Here is a 22,103-nt window from a genome sequence, read left to right on the forward strand (position 1 = left end):
GCCAAACAACCACATACTGTACGTAACGATAGCCAAACTGGCAACACTTTCCGTTGTGTTTTCATAGACAAGAAAGGGGCCAAAACAAGTATGTCTCTAAGAGCTCCAGAAAAGACTGTTATCTGATTGCTTTCCTGTGATATATATATATAAAAAAGAAGCTCAAGACATTCTAACTAAAATCATATTTACATTTTCTTGAGACGTTAACAAATAAGAACAAACAGACAAACAAACAATCCAATAATAAAAAAAAAAGAAACCTAACGCACACACATACCAAATCAACATGCAGATCATGCGGATGGTACGGAGAGAAGGTGTTAGGAGGAGCGAGTGGAGGTGAACACGCCATCCAGCTCTTGATCATAGAGGTCAACGAAGACAACAGCCTGCACTATGGGCTGGTGAACTGGAGATTACCACCTGGCCTCAATCCAACAGATTCATCACATCTCTCCTAGACCTCCATCCCCCATGCACCATCCAGCACAGATCTGAGCTAACGTCCTTCAATTGCCCTTCCCCTTTGCCCCTTCAGCCCCCCCCCCCCCCATAACCCCCCTGCACCCCAAAGGCTCCATCACTGCCAAGCATCAGCTACTGATTAATGCTCCTGGTGTGTCAATGTAAAGATCAACACAGAGAGCTCCATAAGTGCGTCATAGCAGAGTGCATGATTTCTGTGCAGCGATTGGGGGGGGTAACAACTGTACCTCTGTCTCTGAGACATTCCTCTCAAAACAAATGAGAATAAACGTGGGAATAAACATGTGTGTGTGTGTACGTGTCCCATAGCATGTAGTGAAAATGGATGAAACGGAAAAAAGATGAGAGGGGGGAGGGGGTGAGCAGAATTGATTTCTTGCTTTTGTGTGGAGGATGGAAAGCTTTACAAAAGTGATTGTGTTGTTTTGTGTATGTGTGTGTGTGTGTGTGTGTGTGTGTGTGTGTGTGTGAGAGAGTGAGGGAGTGAGTGAGTGTGTGTGTGTGTGTGTGTGGGTCTGTACATGAACACGGTTCTCAGTTCCTTCCATTCACAGCCTCAGTATCTGGGCACTTTGCTGTAGTCCTCCTGGTGGACAGCCTTGCACAAACACACAGACAGGATCATTCCCAGGAGCTGCAGAAAGACAAACATAAACACAAACACAAACAGGTCAGCAACAAGGCCAGCACGCCGTTCAAAGGACACCCACTGCAAACACAAACAAGCACTCTCCCACCCACATAAACAGCTCCAATTACCAACTGGGCCGAGGCTCTGTTTAGCTCGACTTCCCTTCTGCTACGCTACGCGCTCGCTAATAACAGTGATTCGGCGTCTGTGGATGACTAAGTGTAGTGTACGATTATTAGGGGGGTGTCATGTCAATCAATAAGGGAAACGTGCCTGGGCAGGCAGAGCCTGTGAGCCCAGCGGAAATCTGCGCTTAGCCGTCCGCCCACGACACAACAACACAGCCTTTCTCTACTGTAGACTAGAGCCACTGACTGAGGCAGAACAACGCCAGTGAGGGCTGAATGGTTGGAAGCTCTTAAATGATCCTTTGGCAGCCACGCCAAACGTGTGCAATGCTTCTGAGCACGTCTGTGGGTTGCTGGTGGCAGGGTGAGTGGGTAGGGCAATTCAGTAATGAGGATCGAAGGGGCGCATCTCAAACATCACACACACACACACACACACACACACACACACACACACACACACATACACACCTCGACCACAGCCATGCCAACGCAGATATCCCACACACATCTCAATCACACACACACACACACACTTCGACCACAGCCATACCAATGCAGGCCACTCACACTCACACATACCTTAACAACAGCCAAACCAATGCAGATCACACACACACAAATACTTCGACCACAGCCACACCAATGCAGATCACACACACTCACACATACCTTAACAACAGCCCAACTAATGCAGATCACACACACACACACACACACACACACACACACACACACACTTCGACCACAGCCACACCAATGCAGATCACACACACATACCTCGATGACAGCCACGCCGATACAGATCCCCAGGATTACTCCACAGTTGTCGAGGAGCCAGCCCTCCACATTGGTCATGCAGCCCTAGAGACAGAGAGACAGAGAGAGAGAGAGAGAGAAACAGAAACAGAGAAAGAAAGAGAAAGAGAGGGAGAAAGAGAAAGAGAGAGAGAGAGAAAGAAAAAGAGAAATAGGAAGAGAGAGAGAGAGAGAGAGAGAGAGAGAGAAAGAAAGAAAAAGAGAAATAGGAAGAGAGAGAGAGAGAGAGAGAGAGAGAGAGAGAGAGAGAGAGAGAGATGAATGAGAGGATGATCCTGTGTGGACAGAGCCAGCCTCTCCAAACACAACTGTTATTGTTGGCTGGAGCAGCCGAGAGGAAGATCAACAGTGCAGGCCGGAGACCAACCAAATAATTTCAACGCTGGAATGGTGGCTAGCAGGGACATAAATGCAGATTTACAATACCCCCCCTTATTAGAATGACTGCTTTTGTTTGCTAGGTTGACTGCAGTGAGTGATGAAGAGACATATGAAAACGTTTTTCTGAAATATACCGGTAACATAGCATCTTGGGGAAAGAGTCATGTTATAAAACAGACTACATGTGAAACATTACCGTACTACCAATAATACAATAACTATATGAATACCTCAAGTAGCGCAAACGGTCACCATCTTTCTTCTACTTATTTCATGACGCATCACAAATTCAAATTGGAATAGGGCCCTCTCTTGAAGCGCTTGATAACCCAACCCTTCCAAGGATACCTCTTTTCCCAACGCTACTAACAACCCAACAGACCAAATACACACTTAGTGCACTGTGCACTACCCTCCGTTACCTCCTCTCTACACACACACACACACAAACACACACGCACGCACGCACGCATGCACACACACACTTACATCTATTCATTTAGCAGACACTGCTGTCCAAAGTGACTTACATATGTCAACTATATTACAAGGGATTACATTGTCCCCAGAGCATCTTGTGGTTAAGTGCCTTTCTCAAGGGCACAATGATGATGATGATGATTATTACTACCTTGGAGTAGACGGGCCAGTCAGTGCTGGGGTGGGATTCACATAGGCCAGACTGCGGTAAGTCACCGCTGTTCAATGTGGCATTATTGCAGGAGCAGGGGTAGAGGGGCACGGAGCTGTTCTTTATCCTGATGTTCTCCGTCCAGTTAGCAGGGCCTGTCCAGCCACAGCACTTAATCTGCAGAGATGAGAGAGGGAGAGGGAGAGAGAGAGACAGAGAGAGAGAGAGAGATGAGGGAGGGAGAGAGAGAGGGAGAGAGAGAGAGAGAGAGATGAGAGAGATGAGAGAGAGAGAGAGGGAGAGAGAGAGATGACAGAGAGAGATGAGAGAGGGAGAGAGAGAGAGATGAGAGAGGGAGAGAGATAAGAGAGGGAGAGAGAGAGAGACACACAGAAAGTGAGAGAAAATCAAAACAAATTCAGCACAACCTTGAGACGTTAATCGCTGTTATGGACAAGCGATGTAGACATGATCTGCATCAAAACAACACAACACAAGATCAACATCATGACACCAAATCTGCATTCCACAAGACACAGTTTCAGTCATTTGTACTTCACTCAGGTCTATGAGGGGAACGCTCACCGTTCTCTGTAGGTAGTCCCAGGCCACGTCAGATGTCTTGTTCTCCCCAGTGTAGTTGATCATGATATTATTCACAATACCACCCATCTCTCGCTTCAGCTTAAACACAAGACAGAAGAAAACTGCTTTAGGGGGAAGCAATTGTTTGTGTGTCTGTGTGTGTGTGTGTGTGTGTGTGTGTGTGTGTGTTGTGCACTCAATGTGGTTACTTGGGCTTCTTATTCTGAGTCATGGAGACTTCCACACCTGTGCATTAGTGAGCACACACCTCACCGACAGCAAAACAACAGTCATTGCAGGAGCAGAGGTGCTTTTTCTCCTGCCTTGGTGAAATGAAATGGCAGCTGCACAGCTAAAAGGCCTGTGTGTGTATGTGTGTGTGTGTGTGTGTGTGTGTATGTGTGTGTGTGTGTGTGTGTGTGTGTGTGTGTGTGTGTGTGCTAAAAGGCCTGGAGAGGGCAGGGGAAGGGAGCGGGGTGCCTGAAAACCTCGCCCTGTTCTGGGAAGAAAGAGACTGCTTGCCCTATAGTGAACCATAGTGGTTGAGTGAGTGTGTGTGTGTGTGTATACTTATGTGTGTACAGTAGGTGTGTGTGTGTGTGTGTGTGTGTACACTTCTGTTTATAGGGGGCATGTCTGTGCTTGGACTGTGTAGGACTGGTCCATCAGGTAACAGGGCGCGGAGTAAGCAGCAGCAACTCTAATTACTGAGTCGGGGAACTCCCAAAAGTCAAACCACAACTGCTGCCCGGCCCATGCTGCGGGTCACCATGGGAGCCGACTGTAAACGCACTGCCGTGTGTGTGCGTGCGTGTGTGTGCGTGTGTGTGTGCGTGTGTGTGTGGTGGAAGTGTGGAGGTTTGCTGTTAACCAGAATCATATGGAGCCCAAATCAGTTCGGAGATGTTGAACCTTTCAATTATGCACTCATTACAGCAGCAGCTCTGAACCAAGCAGCTCTGGCCGCACCTTGTGGTGCGATGGCTGGGGAAGTCACCTTCACATCGCTCTTTGTTCTCAGTCACACACACACACACACACACACACACACACACACACACACTGGTGGTTTGTGTCATTTCATTGACTAAAAGCCTCAGCCCATACTCAGGATACAGTATTGGTTTTGTGCAGTTTCATTTCCTGAGATGCTCTGCCTGTAGAGGGCACTATACCCCCAGTGAACACTAGAACCCCCCCCCCCCCCCCCCCGGCATCTGGCTCCCTCAGCCTGGAAAACTCAGTGCGGTAACTTAAAGGGTAAACACGACCACAGAGGGGAATGAATGCCACAGCAGCACGGAATGACGCGCGCTGCGCACCTACATGTATGTGCTATAAATATGGCCTCCTACTATCCTGTCCACATCACCTATCACCTATCTCACCCACACATCTGCTTTTTGCTCTTTCTCCAAATGCCAAGGGGAACTCCGACAGTGCAAGGATTGCTTTGCCTTATTTAATATCCACACACACCTCAATCACACACACACACCTCTCTCACACACACACACACACACACACACACACACACACACACACACACACACGCAGTAGTGATGGGGTGACTCACCAGGTCCCGCTGGAAGTAGATGAGCACAGCGGCCGTCACCTGGGCGATCAGGATGAGGAGCAGGCAGGTGAAGTACTGAGAGGGAGAGAAGGAGAGAGAAGACATTACCTCACACAGATCATCAATTAAACCACACACACTCTTTATTTATTCATAAATACATGTGTGTGTGTGTGTGTGTGTGTGTGTGTGTATACAGTACATACATGTGCTGTCAACCATTATTAGTGTTATTTTGTTAAATAAGCCATGCAAAAGAGTGTGGGATCTGGAGATGATGACTTTGTGAGCATTCAGCATTGCACCAGGGTCCCCACAGGTGCCTAGACCCAAATATGGTCAGAATGCCACTATGAGGACGTTTGAGTGCCGTGCACTGCAATACCTTCCCTCATGAAAGTTTATGTTTTCATTACCAAACCCCAACTTAACAGCAACCTAAAGCTACTGACGTTCAGAATTGGGACAGCTAACAACATTTGAGCATTACAGTAAATGCTCATATCTGTGGCGCTATTATCATGTAAAGAGGATCAGAGGATAAGACAGTTTGTACATGTTGGGGACTGAAGGGAGGGGTCCCTACTCTCACTAAACATGGGGCGGACAGCTGGTTCATTCAGTTGGGTAAATGGGTCAAACAGTTCAACGTTACACCCCCTGACCCCCTGCGATGGATTTAACCCTTTGAAGGACACTGATCTGTCAGTTCCCCTCACAGACCCCTAAATCTCACGGGCTTATCCCCCCCCCCCTAACCCCTCCCCATCTCTGCAAATCCACCAGCACGAAACCTGAAAGAAGGCACTGGCAAAGCCCCTTTAGTGCTGAGAGACACACACACATACAGTACACATACTCATACACACATGGCTTTGTGACCTCATTTGAACTGGATGAAAGCCCAGCCTTTTATACTCATAACCTCTGTGCGTGTTTGCGTGTGTGTGTTTGCGTGTGTGTGTGTGTGTGTGTGTGTGTGTGTGTGCGCGCGCGCGCGTGTGTGTGTGCGTGCATGCATATGAATTCTCTTTCAGATGGGCCTTCTGGGCCGGACGGGCTCAGGGAAGAGCACCCTCTTCAACGGGCTGCTGCGGCTGGCCCACACTGACGGCGAGGTGTGAGTGTGTGTGTGTGTGTGTGTGTGTGTGTGTGTGTGTGTGTGTGTGTGTGTGTGTGTGTGTGTGTGTGTGTGTGTGTGTGTGTGTGTGTGTGTGTGTGTGTGTGTGTGTGTGTGTGTGTGTGTGTGTGTGTGTGTGTGTAGGGGTGTGTGTGTGTGTGTGTGTTGTGGGCACTCACCAGACCGAGGAGGCAGCGGATCTCGTAGATGGCGCCGACGCAGCCCAGGAAGCCCATGAGCATGGAGAGGGCGCCCACGCCAATCAGCATGTAGGCGGCCACCTTCAGCGTGTTGGACTCCTCCTCTGCACAGGGGATCACAGGAGAAACAATCAACGCTCATGCATGGTTAACTTATAGAACACATTCACTATATGTGAGTGTGTGCGTGTGTGTGTGTTGTGTATGTAGGCGGCCACCTTCAGCGTGTTGGACTCCTCCTCTGCACACGACATCACACACAATCAACGCTCATGTATGGTTATAGAACACATTCACTATACGTTACGCATACACTACACCTTCAGCGTGTTGGACTCCTCCTCTGCACACGACATCACACACAGTCAACGCTCATGTATGGTCATAGAACACATTCACTATACGTTACGCACATACACTACACATACATTATTCAGCTCATTAAGGAGGGTCGAAATGTTGTGTTTTCGGCTCCTAGGAGTATTACGAGTACTATATTTGATTGCTGTTGCTATGAATGTTGTGCTAATGCAGTAGAAGCTTCGTCTGTGTGTGTGTGTGTGTGTGTGTGTGTGTGTGTGTGTGTGTGTGTGTGTGCGCGTGTGTGTGTGTGTGTGTGTGTTGTTGGGTTGTTTGTGAGGAAGACAGAGGAGAAACACAGGTCACATGCCAACAGGGTGAGGTTGACTCCCCACCTAGTCCCAAAAGGTCTAGCAGCATGCGGCTCAACCATGTGACATATGGCATTTTTCTTTGTTTTTCTTACATTAGGCCTTGCATCATGTCAATGTGCACTGGTATCCAGATGGCCCACAGACAGTGCACTTTAGCACGCACGACGGGTGTCAAGCGATGTTTGGAGCCCAGAGTGGCTATTTTACGACCGCCACAAGGAAGACGAGGAAGCCAGCGCACGGAACTGTGGGAGCTCATTTTCCCGGCCTCGTGCTGCCGCTGAGCGACGTGGGGGTGTCCACACAGGATGAGGCCAAGGAGGAGTCACACGGCAGACTTTTTTGGGGGGGTTTTCCCGGATTCGCACTCCCGCTATCTCCCCTGGAGCTTCTCCAGCAGGGACGGCTGTGTATCCGCTCCCATATCCCTGGATCAACGTATCGCGTCGGCTGCATCCCAAAACCGCTCACTGCAGCTCTGGCTCAACATATGGCGTCGGGCCGCATCCCAAAACCGCTCGGTGCAGACCTGGCACAACGCCCCGCTTTGACCCGAATCTCAGGCACTCACTACGGAGCCAGCGCGATCTGATATTGCGCAATCCGCACCTTCTCTGGAATTCTTCTGCTCCTTTTTCACTCAAACTGTAATCAGATCAAATCCTCTGCAGCCTTCCACACACCCACGCACCCCAAGTGCGCACACACACACACACACACACACACACACGCTTAACTCCTGAGCCACTACTCAGAAACTGTACAGGACTGGTTTTAAGGTAAACATGATGATTCAAGCCGTCAGGTTCTGAATCATGTGATTAATGTCCTAAACGACCGTTCAGAATCTTAGCCACATGTCTGCGAAATGGACATAGAACTTAAACAAGCCTGAACATTCTCTTTGCTTTAGATTTAACTCGTGGGTGTAGCCTATGGGCTATTTTCTGAGTTAAACGCATACCGGTACCCAGTTTAAATGTCTCTAAGGAGACTAACAGCAGGTCTGCACTGTACATTAGATCACATCTATGTACAGGACCGCCTAACATACATTTTCCACTCACACACATATAAACACGGAGGAATACACAGGCGCACACAAGACCGCAGAGCATGCCAACTTCCGCAGGGTGTATGAGAAGGGCTACGTACAGGGCGCGTATGGAGGCCAAAGGTTGAGATGCATAGAAACAGAAGTCTACAGTACAGAATATTACCAGACCATAAAACAGCCAGACTGCTCTGATACCTTGTCTTCATTTGTCTGCTTGATCATTTCATCCAAAACAACCTAAAGATGTTACTTGCAGGCCCAGACTATCTGGAGCAACTGAGGTCAAGTGTCTTGCTCAAGGGCACAATGGTGGCGTCTGGGAATCGAATTCACAACTTTTCAGACTACTGCATGCAAGCCCAGCTCTTTATCCACGACATCTCCACCACCACACCATACCAAAACATCATCACCACACCACACTGTACCATCACAAGACCCTCATAACAAGCATTTATGCGCAGCGTTCTTCTGTCACTACCTCACCTAAAATGTGCAATATTCGACAGCACTACAACTTTCGGTTTTGGTTGTAGTTATCCAACCACGTCAAAGTCCAGAATCAGTCAGAGTAAACATTAGTCATAGTGCTATCCAATTGCCATTTTCATTATTCGTGGCCAGACCCTTGCCTTAATCTGAAAGATTCCAGGGAATGGTTTACTACCAGGCTATCTTACAGTGGGAATTGTATTGAACAGTGTTTATTAATTTAATTAGTTGACTAGTATTTATTACTGGCTGTGTGCAGGTGGCCAATCAAAAGTGATCTTTAACCCTCCGATGCTCAGCTCTTTGATCATGTAATAAAGGAATCTAGACAAAATATTACAATCGTAGTTAATCATAAACTAATCTAAATTGCATTTGATCTTGTTCCATTTTCACCATCCAACCGATATCAAATCAGGAGATATGAGATAAACCACCAGCCTAAACCAACACGCTCCAATTTTTTGAACCACACCAAAAAGAGGGGCTTGAAAGTTTGAAAGCCTCCTTTTAAAGTCTACTTCCTCCTAATATGGCACTGTTATCTCTTGCGATGACGTTGTGAAATCACAACTTTCCACTGAGGTCAGCTAGTGTTTGCGTAGCAACTGCTAAATATCTCCCCCCCGTCTGACCCTCTCTCAGCCCCCCTTACTCTCCCCGCACTTCAACACTGGCAAGTTTCCATATAGGTCGAAAATGGAATTCCAAAATAGCTTCTTCTCTGGGTCTGTACGGAAAGTCTGACATACAGAGAGTTACGTTGGTGACAAAAGGCATCACTGAATTTCCGTACATTAACCTTTGCATCCATGGGGTCAATAGGAACATATTGCTCGAAAACATTAGTCATACACGCTGAAAAGCATGATGGCATATTTGTGGGAATAGAAATCAAAGTGCAACTTTCTCCATATCGAGTCTAGCCAGAATATGGTAGTGACATCAAGTGCAAAGAGTTACACAACTCAAATGAATGTCTTTGTAAACCACTCTCCGATGCACAGCGACTCCTGTTCCCATTACAGCCACCTCCCTCCGGTACCCGTCTGCCACAAACATGTGTTTAAATAGAAGAAGAAATCACTCTGACATTTTACTCAGCTGGGGTAAATATGTCAGCAGGAACACTGAACAATGTTAAACTAGGGAGGGTACCTCAAAAATGGCAACCAAAAAAAAAAAAAAAAAAACACACACAAAGAAAAAGAAAAGTCTCCTTAAAATAGAGCAGCTGTTGTGAAGCTGCTGTGCACTATTAATAAGAGCGGCAGCGAAATGGGGGGAGGAGGAGGAGGAGGAGGAGGAGGAGGAGGGAGAGGAGCAGGAGGAGGAGGAAGAAGAGGAGGAGAAAAGAAACAGGCGCTGGTAAACTGAAAACATACAGAATTCCTGTTTTCCACAGTCCTCTCAGGAGCTTCAGAGCAGCCAGCTCCAGAGTCAATAAACAAGTAGGCCCCACTCACGCAGAGGCACACACACACACACACACACACACACACACACACACACACACACACACACACACACACACACACAAACAAACTCACACACGCAATGCTGAGCTGGACACACGGGACCCCCGCACAGGACCCCCCCCACGCCAGAGACAGTGTCCTGTCTGGGGGTAGAGTACACTTGGGTGTGGATCTCTGAGAAAGCACTGGGGATCTCAGATATCAAGAGCGTGTTGGAAGAGGGAGAGAGAGGAGAGAGAGAGAGGAGAGAGAGAGAGAGAGAGAGAGAGAGAGAATGAGAAAGAGAGAGAGGGAACCAGAGAGAAGGAGAAAGAGAGAGAGAGAATGAGAAAGAGAGAGGGGGAACCAGAGAGAAGGAGAAAGAGAGAGAGAGAGAATGAGAAAGAGAGAGGGGGAACCAGAGAGAAGGAGAAAGAGAGAGAGAGGGAACAAGAGAGAAGGGGAGAGAGAGAGGAAGAAGCTATCCGCACATGTGAGGACTTATCCTCCAGGTATCCAGAGCGCGTTGGAAGAGAGCCAGATGCCTGCGATCTCTAGAGGGACTCCAGGGGATCGCAGGGAAAAAACAAAACAATGGGGATTCCGCAACGGTCAGGACAAAACTGGCCAAGACAAACCTGATAAGCAGACTCTGCGGCAAGGTTGGACACGGTCCAGCAACTGTTTGCTTTTTTCCAACGATTTACGAGAAAAGGGAGAGGGAAACGAGAGAGAAAAGGGAGAGGGAAACTAGAGACAAAAGGATGAGTCGCTTGGTAAGCGGCTCAAGTTCCTCTGTGCTTTGGTCAAAATGTCACTCATCCGCTAACTCCTCCAGCACATCCAGCATAAACACTGAGATTTTTTTTGACAAATCCTTCCCAAATCTCTTCCAGAACAAACACCTTAACGGACAGTCTTCTGTCTCATAATATTCAGTTTCAAACGGCCCATACTACTCCAGCTTAATAATGAGCATAGAAGGTGCTCTGAAAAATGGGAAGGTGTGTGTGTGTGTATGTGTGTGTGTGTGCGCATGTGTGTGTTGTGCGTAAATGACATCCAGAGCACACAAGAGCTGCCAGACGAAACTCTAAAGAATCATTCATACACAAGACTCGTCCCAGCAAAAAACTACTGCTTAGGGCTGCACTCCATCTGTGGCCAACACATTGGAAGCATTTATAATAAATGAGGGAGATTTATGCGAGTTTCCGTCCCCTTCGCCTGGACTCCAGAGGGGCCGGACCGAGCCGAGCCAGGCCGGCTGAATGAGTTCAGCTGTTGGAGCTCGTCACTGTGGAACAGGGAGGGTTTTTTTTTTTTTTTTTTTTTTAAAAAAAAAGGTACATCCACCGAAAAACCAGCTTCAGCTAGCCCAGTGAGGGCGCTGGGGTTTCTGGATGTGGTGACGTAACAAGGGAAGAGAGAGAGAGAGAGAGAGAGAGAGAGAGAGAGAGAGAGAGAGGAAGGGAGGTGGGCGGGGAAACCACCTTTTCCTGCCTAATGAAGTCCGATATCTTCCTGTTAGCATTGAGCTGTGCGCTGATGAGACCCAAAATACAGGTACACTCATGAGGACACTTCACACCTTTAGCTTTTCTCCTCCCTCTCGGTTTCTTGAGAACTGCGTGCGGGTGTGTAACTGAGTGAGTGTTGGTGTGTGAGAGGAAGGAGAAAAAAAGAATGAAGGAGAGACAGAGAGAGAGAGAGAAAGAACGAAAGAAAGAAAGAAAGAAGGAAAAATAGATAGCAACGTGCAAATACAGGGTGTATGGGTAGAAGACTCCTCCACAACTTAAGTGTTTTCCGTCAGACCTCTCCCCCAGCTGCAATGGAAACCACAGCTTGGTGATGGTGAGGGCAGATAGAGCATACAGCAAGCCTCTGCCTCTGGGCGTGTGCACAGCACGCAGCACACAACAGCGTTACACACGCACACAAGCTCACACATTCATTCACACCTTCACAAGTGGTCACACACGAGGCACACCAACAGACACGACCCACTCGCTCAGAGGCAGCAGTGCTCATGCCTGGCAGGCAGCACGGAGGAAGTGTGCTGTAGAGGAAAGCGGCCCTGTCTAAAGTAAAAGTCCAAGTCGAAGTGGAAGTGGAGGGCGGAGTGGGAGGAGATGTCTGAGGTAGCGGTGCCGGTGATGTGTGCCGTGCCTCTCCACACCGTGTTGCGCCGTGCCGGATTGCCACAGGGGAACGGCTGAGTCAGTGTCGGCTTTGAAGTGCCGAGGAGACCTTAGCAGACGGCCGAGCTTCCTGTCCAGTCCCCGGGCCAAGACTATGACCTGCTTCTTTTTTTAATTCCCTCCCCCCCCCACCCCCCCCCCTCCCCTCCCCTCGGTGGGAAGGGACGGCTGTACGGTTTCTCGTCTGTGGGTCACATATTTCGGGTTTATTGCTCACATCCTTCGGATTTTACAGCCTTGTTCCCGGGGGACCATGAGACATGGGGCCAGAGAGAGGAAGATCAGATGCAGCGTGATGGGGCTTTTTTGGGGGTTGGAGGTGTGTATGTGTGTGTGTGTGTGTGTGGGGGGGGTATTGGCCTAGTAAGCACAACTACAGCCATCCACTCTTATCTGTATGGTATCATTCAACTCTGGTGGGTTTTAAGATGGTGAAACATCAAGTACTTACGCAGCACAGCGATGAAGCTCTGGTTGTCCAGGAGGACCCACAGGCCAAAGCCCATGATCAGGGCTCCGAACAGCTAACAAAGGGGAGAGAAAACAAACCCATAAGTTACTCAAAAAGAATGTGTGTGCGTGTGTCCTTGATTGTGTGAGAGTGAGTGTGTGTGTGTGTTGTGTGTTGTGTGTGTGCGTGTGTGCGTGTGAGAGATAGAGAGAGAGAGGCAGTGAGCATGTCCAAGACATCTGGGACTGATCAGGTCTTCTCTCGACAGGGCAAGATGGCGGATGCGGCCGTGGATGCCCACATGACTGGCACTGCTGCCAGGACTGCTCGTAACTCTTCACTAACTAGCCCTCGCTCTCCAGTTCCATTTTGATCACATGTTTTCCCAACACCCTCTACTCCTAAACTCCTCCTAGCTCCTGCCCCCACTACACCTCATCTCTGTACACGTACAGCTTCATATAGTACCCAAAATAATGACTCTCGCTATTATATACAGTTCCTGTCTGCCTTGCACATGCCCACTCACAAACATCAAAGGTCTGCTGGGACCAGGCTGCCCTCATTTCCTGCTGGGATTGATGTGTTGATGAGAGGAGAGACTTCTCAAAACAGGGCGGCTCTTAGACAGAGACCTGGGCCACAGGGGAATTGCGGGGTGGTGGGATGTCGGTCTGTGTGTGTGTGTGTGTGTGTGTGTGTGGACAGCTCTCCAGTGGGGCTGGTCGAGGGGCCAGTGAGCTGTGGGAACTGGGAGGGTTGGAGAGGTTGTGCGGTAGGAGAGTGCAGGGGAGTGGTACCAGCAGCAGTGGAGGCCTGCTGCTGCGTAATTAAAGGGCCCTGCTCAGAGACACAGCGGGCACAGATCAGAGCAAGCACTCACTAGATGTCTTGCACACACTTGCACACACACACACACTTGCACACACACGCACACGCACACACACACACACACACACACACACACACACACACACACACACACACACACACACACACACACACACACACACACACACACACACACACACACACACACACACACACACACACACACACACACACACACACACACCTCAACTAATGAGTTCCAGACCAAGAGAAACCTAATCATAGATCTTATCAGACCTGTCGTTACAGGGCTAATGTAGCCCATTCTCCCTCACCTCTCTCAGCACCTCCAACTCCAACGCACCCCTGCATGAACAGCTAGTAGCAGTTGCACTGGGTAGATCTGAGTGAGTGCACAAGTGTTTGGTGGTGTTTGCTTTCTGAAAGTCAATGGGACTCAAGTGTGTGTAAGTGTGTGTGTGTGTGTGTGACTGTGTGTGTGTGCGTGTGACCCACTTATAAAGTATGTAGTATCTTCCTGAAATATTTCTGCCAGGACAAGCAGCTGCTGTGTGGGTCAGGCGTGTCCGAGAGGAAATATGAGTGGGAATATGCGGCGTGGACGACAGTGAGAGTGCGAGTGAGAGTGGAGAGTGGGACGCATAACCATAAGGCATGAGAGCAATTACGTAAGGGATAATGTATAGAACGCCGGTCATTGTTGGGAAAATAAGTCCCAATAGGGCAAACCGGACGCCGACGCAACAGCCGAGGGGTCTTGATTCCCTCTGAAGGGACTCATTTTCCCAATAATGACCAGTGTTCCATACTTTATCCCGCTTATCATGCGGCTACTTGCCAAAACGAACACATTAACTCCACGTGATAGGTATCTTTACGATTATTTGTTACAGTTGCGTTGTGGCTTTTGCCGAGAAACAAGTTGGCAAGTTAGTTCGCAACACATACTGAACTTCAAATATTCTTTAGAATACAGCTAACTAACTGTCTGCTTTGACTTTTGGAAGATGTGACCGGACTACTTGTGGAGTGTTATGAAAGACCGGAATCAGAAGCACAAAACCGGTTGCCATTGACAGCGGTCATTATATGTTTGGTGCATATTTTACCATAGAACGTTGGGATACAGTACTACTAGCATTGTGAAGAGCTGGGTAATAAATGCAAATACTTGCTGGGGGGAACTCTGGATAGTCAAATAACGACATGTATGCTCATAAAAGCATACATGCCGACTCATATCACAAGTTAAACTGTGAAAATTAGCAGGTGGGGGAGATCACCGATGGACAACATGCAGAAGTCAAATGAAAGGAGAACTGATTAGAAGTCGTGTAGTTACAGTGAACTGAAGTAGTTACAGTGAACTGGAGTAGGGACGAGGGAAACGGACGAGTCTTCTGAGCATACTCACAAAAAACAGGAGGTTGAAGAGGAACAGGAAATATTTGGTGGCCGTGATGCACCCCTTCCCCATGGTGACGCCCCTGGAAACAACAATCAACAGTTGAGTTGAGGGAGGTTAACCGAACCTCCTAACTGACAAACAGCAAAACATACAGTATAAAAAATAAAACAGTCTGGCTCAAAACAAACTCTTGAGTCCATGTACAGTTGATACATCAGCCCTGAGCGGGGCCTTTGAGAAGCCACATAGCAGGTGTGTGCTCCACCACAACCCTCAGCTTCCGCCAGCTACTAAGTTGGAACTAATGCCATTATAACTGACAACCAAATAGACAGTAGCTTCAAGGAGAAAGAAACAGTGTTTTAAAATGTAGCATTGAGGCATTGTTTACATACTGAAATGTTCTCTTGCCTCAATATTTACTGTGAGCTAATGGCAGAAATCCCAATTTAGGTTTGGATTGCTTGTTCCCTTTAAGAGTTTTTAATCTTTATCATGGTTTCTTAGACAAGCTGTTGGGTGAAAGAACCTGCAGCTAGATTTACCGTTTGGTCGTTGAGAACACAGCCATTTAATCGTTATCCTTCAGAAGGAAACAGCATCCGGTACACTTGTTCATGTGTGACATGAAGGACTGTTTACTCATCATTACAGTGCATGAAAATTCAAAAGGGCAACTGTTCCAACTGCCATCTTCTCAACTAGGCTACATTTCTCTCTCTCTCTCTCTCTATTCAACAAGAATACAAGGCACCTTCCGTCCAACTCTCATCAATCCACTTCGAACCATTAATTCATCCATTACTATTTATCAACATCCATTAAGGCATGTCAACATGCCATAGCAATCAACATCATTACCCAAGCAACCAGCATAGCAACCACTTTGTTTACCATAGCAACCACCATTCTCAGGATCACCCATCTTAATTATCTTAGCAACAACCTAGCAACCACAACAAAAATGTAAACCTACCAACCAATATCATTACTCTAGTAACTAATATAGCAACCACTTTAATTGGCATAGCAACAATCAAATGTACCTTTGCAACACCCTAGCAGCCATCTTAATTAACCTAGCAACAACCATAATATTGTCAACCAACATGAAGAACCCAGCAACCAGCATACCGACCACTAATTTAGAATAGCAAACACCATATCTACCCTAGGAACCACTTATGTGATATTTTATATCATTTATTTTGTCCTACCCACTCTACACTGTGCTCTGGGTCCTGATACGCAGTGTAGCCTACATGTCTGGCCTATGTGTCTGTGTGTGTACCACATCGCTTGTGAAATTATTATTCAACAACACATTAACCACAGCCCAAAGACACCACTGACAGAAGCCGTGGCCTAATGCAGGGTGTCTGCCAGTTAATGCAGCCACAAGAAAGCAGGCCTTGGTCAAGCACACCACGTCCTCACACATAGGCACAAGAGGAGGCCGCACACTTAAGGTCCTTTTACAGGCCTGTTTATTGGTCTATTTGGGGCTCAAAGAGACCACTATAAGAACATGCTAACTTGTGTTTAATAGCTGGGATCGTGCCATGGAACTGTTTTGTTGTAGTGTAGCTGGGAAACCGTACTAGCTGCGGAGTGGTTAGCGGTGCCAAGCAGAGGCAGGAGTGACTGATTGCAGTCCGCAGGGGGAATTCTGAGATATAAAGTGCAGAGGTTGTAATGGGCTGGTGGAGAAGCCGCACTCTCAGACTAATCCCCGATCCCCTAATAAGGGAAGGGGCGCTGCACAGCACAGCACAGCACAGCCAACGCCACACACATGGAACACCAGGCCAATTCAAAAGCTCCTGCATTCAAAGCCTGCTGCTTCAATGTTCATTTTGCTTTGCCTGCACTGCTCAAGGCTCTGTGGAAGACTTGAGGACAGCGTTGTTGAAACATGTCAACACACTGTGTTCCAAGCACCATGATATATGAAATGAATACTCAAGATAATAGGTTGTGTATGGTGTGTCTAGGGGTGTGTGTGTGTGTGTCTGTGTGTGTGTATGTATGTGCGTGCAAAGGATGTGACCCACCCAGTTTTTTCTTTCTTTCTGTTAAGGCCATTTGAATTCACAATAAATGAAAGGGCAGAAAGTAGAAGGGCAAAAATATCTCTCTCTTTGAGAGACTTGATTCATATGTGTTCAATTTGGCATTTTTGGCAAAAGTGCGCTGTCTCTTTTTTACCAAATAGGCAGAAATCAGCACAACTCAAAATGCAAAACATAGCCTACATCTGGCCTCTATTTAGCATCAGTTTAAAAAATGTAGCTGCTAAATGTGGTTATTTGCAACAGTTTGGAAATACGTGGGAGAAAACGCAGCACAGTTCAAACAGACTCAGGAGTTCTGGCGAGTTCAAGACCATCTTGGTCTCTGTGGACAGAGAAACAAATACCAAAGCTAAAAACGGGAGCCAACATAAGGAAGCAAAAACAGAAAACCTGTAGTAACATAGCTCCAGTAGCTAACATAGGTGTGTAATTTGCCAAAGATATAATAGACACACTGGAGACTGCCTGCTCATGAAGGGGCCTATTTTGTATAGTCAAGTCTGCTTCAACGGATACTGCTGACTGATTAAAAAAGAAGGCATTTTGACCTACATGCTAGGCGTGTGTGTGGCTCTTTAGCTGATAAAGCTGAGACTACTTCCTCAAAGTCTGATGACATACAATAACACTTTCGAGCTCCGATAAGAAGATCTAATGATATCTGCCCACTAACAGTTCACAGACAAACATGACAGCAGGTGGCACCGTTAACTGGAATCTAAAAACAGGGTCAACATGCTCTCCACACAAATTGTCACTTCCCTTTCTATGACAACTGTGAGCCGTTTTTAAAAGGGGATCTCAGTAATAAGAACTGATGCAAAATCAGATCCACAGGTGCTAGATGCCACTTGGACTTTAATGCAGAATGGCTGAAAAAAAAGCCATTTCTATTGTGAGGCCTTTCCGCACTGATTATAACATTGTTCCTCAACTATGGAAGGCTAATATGCATGTTGCTTTGAAACAACAGGTGTGAACAGAGCTGAATGGGTTGGTGCTGCCTAAAATGGGCCATTTTGCTAACAAACAGATACCCATTTTATCCAAAAATACCCTTATTTCCCCCCAGTGAGTTTGCCATTACCCCTCCTAGTCTCTACCCAGACTAACGGCCGATCCCCCCGCCCGCCCCTGCCCACCCTCTCTTTCTCTCTCTCTCTCTCTCTCACACACACACACACACACACACTCGAAAACAAACCAGACAAAGGATGCCTTCTCCTAAGCTTTCTAGCTAAGGACAAAAGGGAATCTGAACACACCCAAAGTAACAACAGCAGTGAGTGGAACATGCCTGGCTACAACCAAGTCTGCTTTCCCAAAGATGCCTATACCGAAAGGTCAGGGGACCTGAAATGTAATCCAGGATAACCAAGATGGTTCAAGGAAGTGCTCCTAAATTCCTAATCTGCTCAAGTAAGGGAAACTGAGGATGGCTGGCTGCAATAGAGGGACAGATGGATTGCATCAGACAGCTTGGGTCTGACCACTACAGAACAGGCTAGCCAATCCACAGCACTACAACAGACAATCATCATGCAAAGGCTCCAAAGCACCAACAGTCAGACGAGATGGCCTATCTGCTGTCCTTCAACAGCTTCACAGCAGATCAGAATGTATCACTGATTGCATCCCTCTTCTCGATCCTCAAAGTAGTGTATGGTCCGTTCGAGAGGATTTATAAACAATCTCACGCTTCACTCTTCCTGAACCCCCCCTAGGCCCCACCCCTCCCCTCCCCTCCCTTCCCCCAAATCCCCATAGCCTTGTTTCCACATTGAGCCACCCCCTCTCTGCCCCTCTCCAAACAAGGCCAGGCCACTGCTGTGGATAAACGTCTGTGGATGAGCAAGGTCAGCTAGTGCAACTCACTTGGACTTCAGTTCAGTTATCAGTAGACATCCAACTAAACTAAAGCTAGCCAACACCACAGTGAATGGTCACCCTCACCTGAATTATCATCGCACTGTTCTAATGCTCAATTGCTGTTTTGTTTTGTTTTTAGACGGGGGGGTCAGATCACCCAAGTGGCCAGACTCTCAGTGGAGGTATTAGGCTGTTAGGCAGAGAGGGGACAGACAGGCCTGCCCAGATTAGGCCTTTTGTTTGGGCTCAGAAGGGTCTGGGGGGGGGGGGTTGGGGGGCATGAGGGAATTAAACTAAGCAGTCCCGTGTGAATGGAGGGACCACTTATTGGGGCGACGACAGCAGGTGAGATTTTGCCCGAGCAAGTGGTGGTGTCCGTCCTTATGCTGTCTGCTGAATTTTTCAGCGGCCCGATTCAATTTTTCAGAAGTGAGAGGGAGCAGGGTTGCCATATGTTGGGGAATTTCGAGGGACAGTAGGAACTTTTATCTCAGATTCGGCAGGAACATGATCGCAGCACCATATGATCACAGAACATTCAGTGCTTGAACAGAAGGAGAGTGAGACAAATTAAAGGAGAAAGAGAAAGAAAAGAGAGAATGAAAAAAAACAAAAAAACAGCTAGAACTTGAGAAGAGAGATAGCCTACTGAGAGAGGCGGCTGCCTTTCTTCAGGTAGATCCCGTGGCAACAGGGACTTTCCTTTGATATGGTCAGATAACATGCCCTGATCAGCTGAGGTGAAAGTGAAAGACTTTGACCGCTAAAACCACATAACTGAAACTAAAATGCCAAAACACGTACAGTAGGTGGGTTTTAAAAGACATGTGAAACTAAAGGCTCTTAAAACATATAACCCTCATGAGTGTCTCAGATTGTATAATCATCCATCATGACTATCATAACCATGGGGATTGCCTTGGAAGAAATCACCTTCTGAGAAGTATGAATCACTCCTGGTGGGATGCTTACATGGGCCTGATTCACAAAAGTTTAAAACATTCCCCACAGAGGACAAAAAAAAAAAAAAAAACTAAAACAATGGTTTGCTATATTGTCATATCATGATACTTTGTAGCTATCAGGGATTTCCCCCCAAATGCTAGTAAGTGTAGAAGTTTGTTCGATTATTACTGTTACATAAGGCTATTACCTGGCAATGACTGGAACTATTCAACCCCAAGAGACTCGAAAGTCTGGTTTATGTAGTTAAATGTGGTGTAACTACTCGCTTTCCTGGCAAAGGCAAGCTCCACAATACAATACTACAAGAAAGTGAGTGACTGGATACAAAATGTAACGTTAAGCTAGCATGGCACTGTTGACGTCAGCTAAAGTTGATCAAGCTGGCACAAAACGGCACGTAAGACACTTTCATTTTCATGTGTGTACAGGCGTTTTCTGTTCATTGCAAATGTCAACTTTTTCAGTTAATGGCATCGTAGTAGGTTATGAAATTAAATGAGGTTAACGTTAGTTGCAGAAGTTACCGAAACGGACCCATCACAGGAACTTGGCACCTGCACTTTGGCTGTTAACTAGCACAAGACAGTCCTTTCACATGTCAATGTGAATGACAGGCATTTTTGATTTATGTATGAAAACATTATCGTGAAAAAATGTTTTGTATTTCATAGCAGCTGTAGCTGCTACCCTTGAAAGCGAACGTTGCGAGTTTAACTACAGTTGAAGTAAATCTTTGACAGTATCATTACTTCAGATTTCGTTGGCTAGCCCAACCGGCTAAAGTTAACATTTCCATTGCAGTCGGCACTTGCCCAAAGTTTCATAGCGTTGCCATCTAACAGACAAAGAGGCACACCATTAATCGTTACTGTAATGTATTCATATTGTTCAAGATATCCAGTTTCAGCAAGACAACGAAAAGGCTGTACTTACGTTCGTTATTTAAAACCGGAACAAAACTTTAACAATACTCTTCGACCTTCTGTCTGTCTCAAAGTGCTTGTAATGACTGTTGCGATTACACGGCACGGAGCAAAGCATGGGAAAGCGTTCGGGCCCCCGCACCGCTCAGCACACACCCCTCCCCTGACATAATTTAACCCTTTCGCGTCTCGTCCTGTGTGCACTTTGAGATTCAGTGCATTTGAGTAACTTTATTGTCAACAACACACACAGTCAGCAAATCCGCCGAGCAATAATACGGAAATCGAGATAACAAATCAAAATGGTGTTCAGGCTGTTTTGAGGGGTTGCTCCAGTTAGGATAGGCCTACTTGAAATGGAAATAGGCCTGCGCTAAATTAAATCTGGACTGTCATATAATTTGATGATTCAATTCCATTTGGGTAAACAATCCTGAGAAGCTTGATTGAAGATTGTGAAATGAAAGGTAGGGTAGGCTATGCAGGCTAAAATAGCCCAACAAGTGGCATCAGAACTAGGCATATGACTCTTGTCCTGTTTAACCAGGAGTCGTGTCTAGTCTCAATACATATTTGGAGAGCAGACGTCTAGCCTACTCCCATGAAGCCATGTGAGCTTGCCATAGGCTTACAGATGAGAGAAAACAGCTTGATGGACACGAATGCACAGACAGCAAGGTCTTGTTTCAACGTCTTCAGTTTTCTTACGGATTAAGTCGCACAAAAGAACATCTGTGCAGAGTTGGGTGTGATGTTTTGTCCATAACATATCTGTTTACTCTGGCTTGTTAAGGCAGTTGTGATTTTGTCACTTTTATCTAAGGAGGTTAGACTTAATTGTGGCATTTTTTTGTATGTAGGCTAGGCATACACAAACTACCTCTAAACAAAGCAGTCATTGATAGTAAACATCTTCATACACAGTCTTTACTTGCTCAGATAATTGTAATTTGTGAATATTGTGACAATACAGTAAGATAAAATCTCCACAACCCATGTAGACATATGGAGTGAGAATTAATTGTCTCAAAAAGATTTAAATGTATATAAAACGATGGACATGGATTCTACACCTGTTTATAAACTGTGGGAAGTCTACTCTAATATGAAATGTT

At 46.8% G+C, this 22,103-nt stretch overlaps 1 protein-coding gene across 1 annotated transcript; it reads right to left on the reverse strand.

Moving 5' to 3' along the window:
• Positions 1-543: 543 nt before the first annotated feature.
• cd82b (CD82 molecule b) lies at positions 544-21,157 on the reverse strand. The gene is made up of 9 exons (XM_062547079.1): positions 20,999-21,157; positions 15,162-15,234; positions 12,896-12,968; positions 6,540-6,664; positions 5,241-5,315; positions 3,665-3,763; positions 3,080-3,256; positions 2,029-2,112; positions 544-1,123 (listed from the first exon to the last, which is right to left on the reverse strand). The coding sequence occupies exons 2-9, from the start codon at positions 15,222-15,224 to the stop codon at positions 1,046-1,048; spliced, it is 774 nt and encodes a 257-aa protein (XP_062403063.1). The 5' UTR covers positions 15,225-15,234; positions 20,999-21,157; the 3' UTR covers positions 544-1,045.
• Between the last annotated feature and the right edge of the window lie 946 nt (positions 21,158-22,103).

This window comes from Sardina pilchardus, chromosome 10, assembly GCF_963854185.1.
Source record: "Sardina pilchardus chromosome 10, fSarPil1.1, whole genome shotgun sequence".
NCBI lineage: Eukaryota > Metazoa > Chordata > Actinopteri > Clupeiformes > Clupeidae > Sardina > Sardina pilchardus.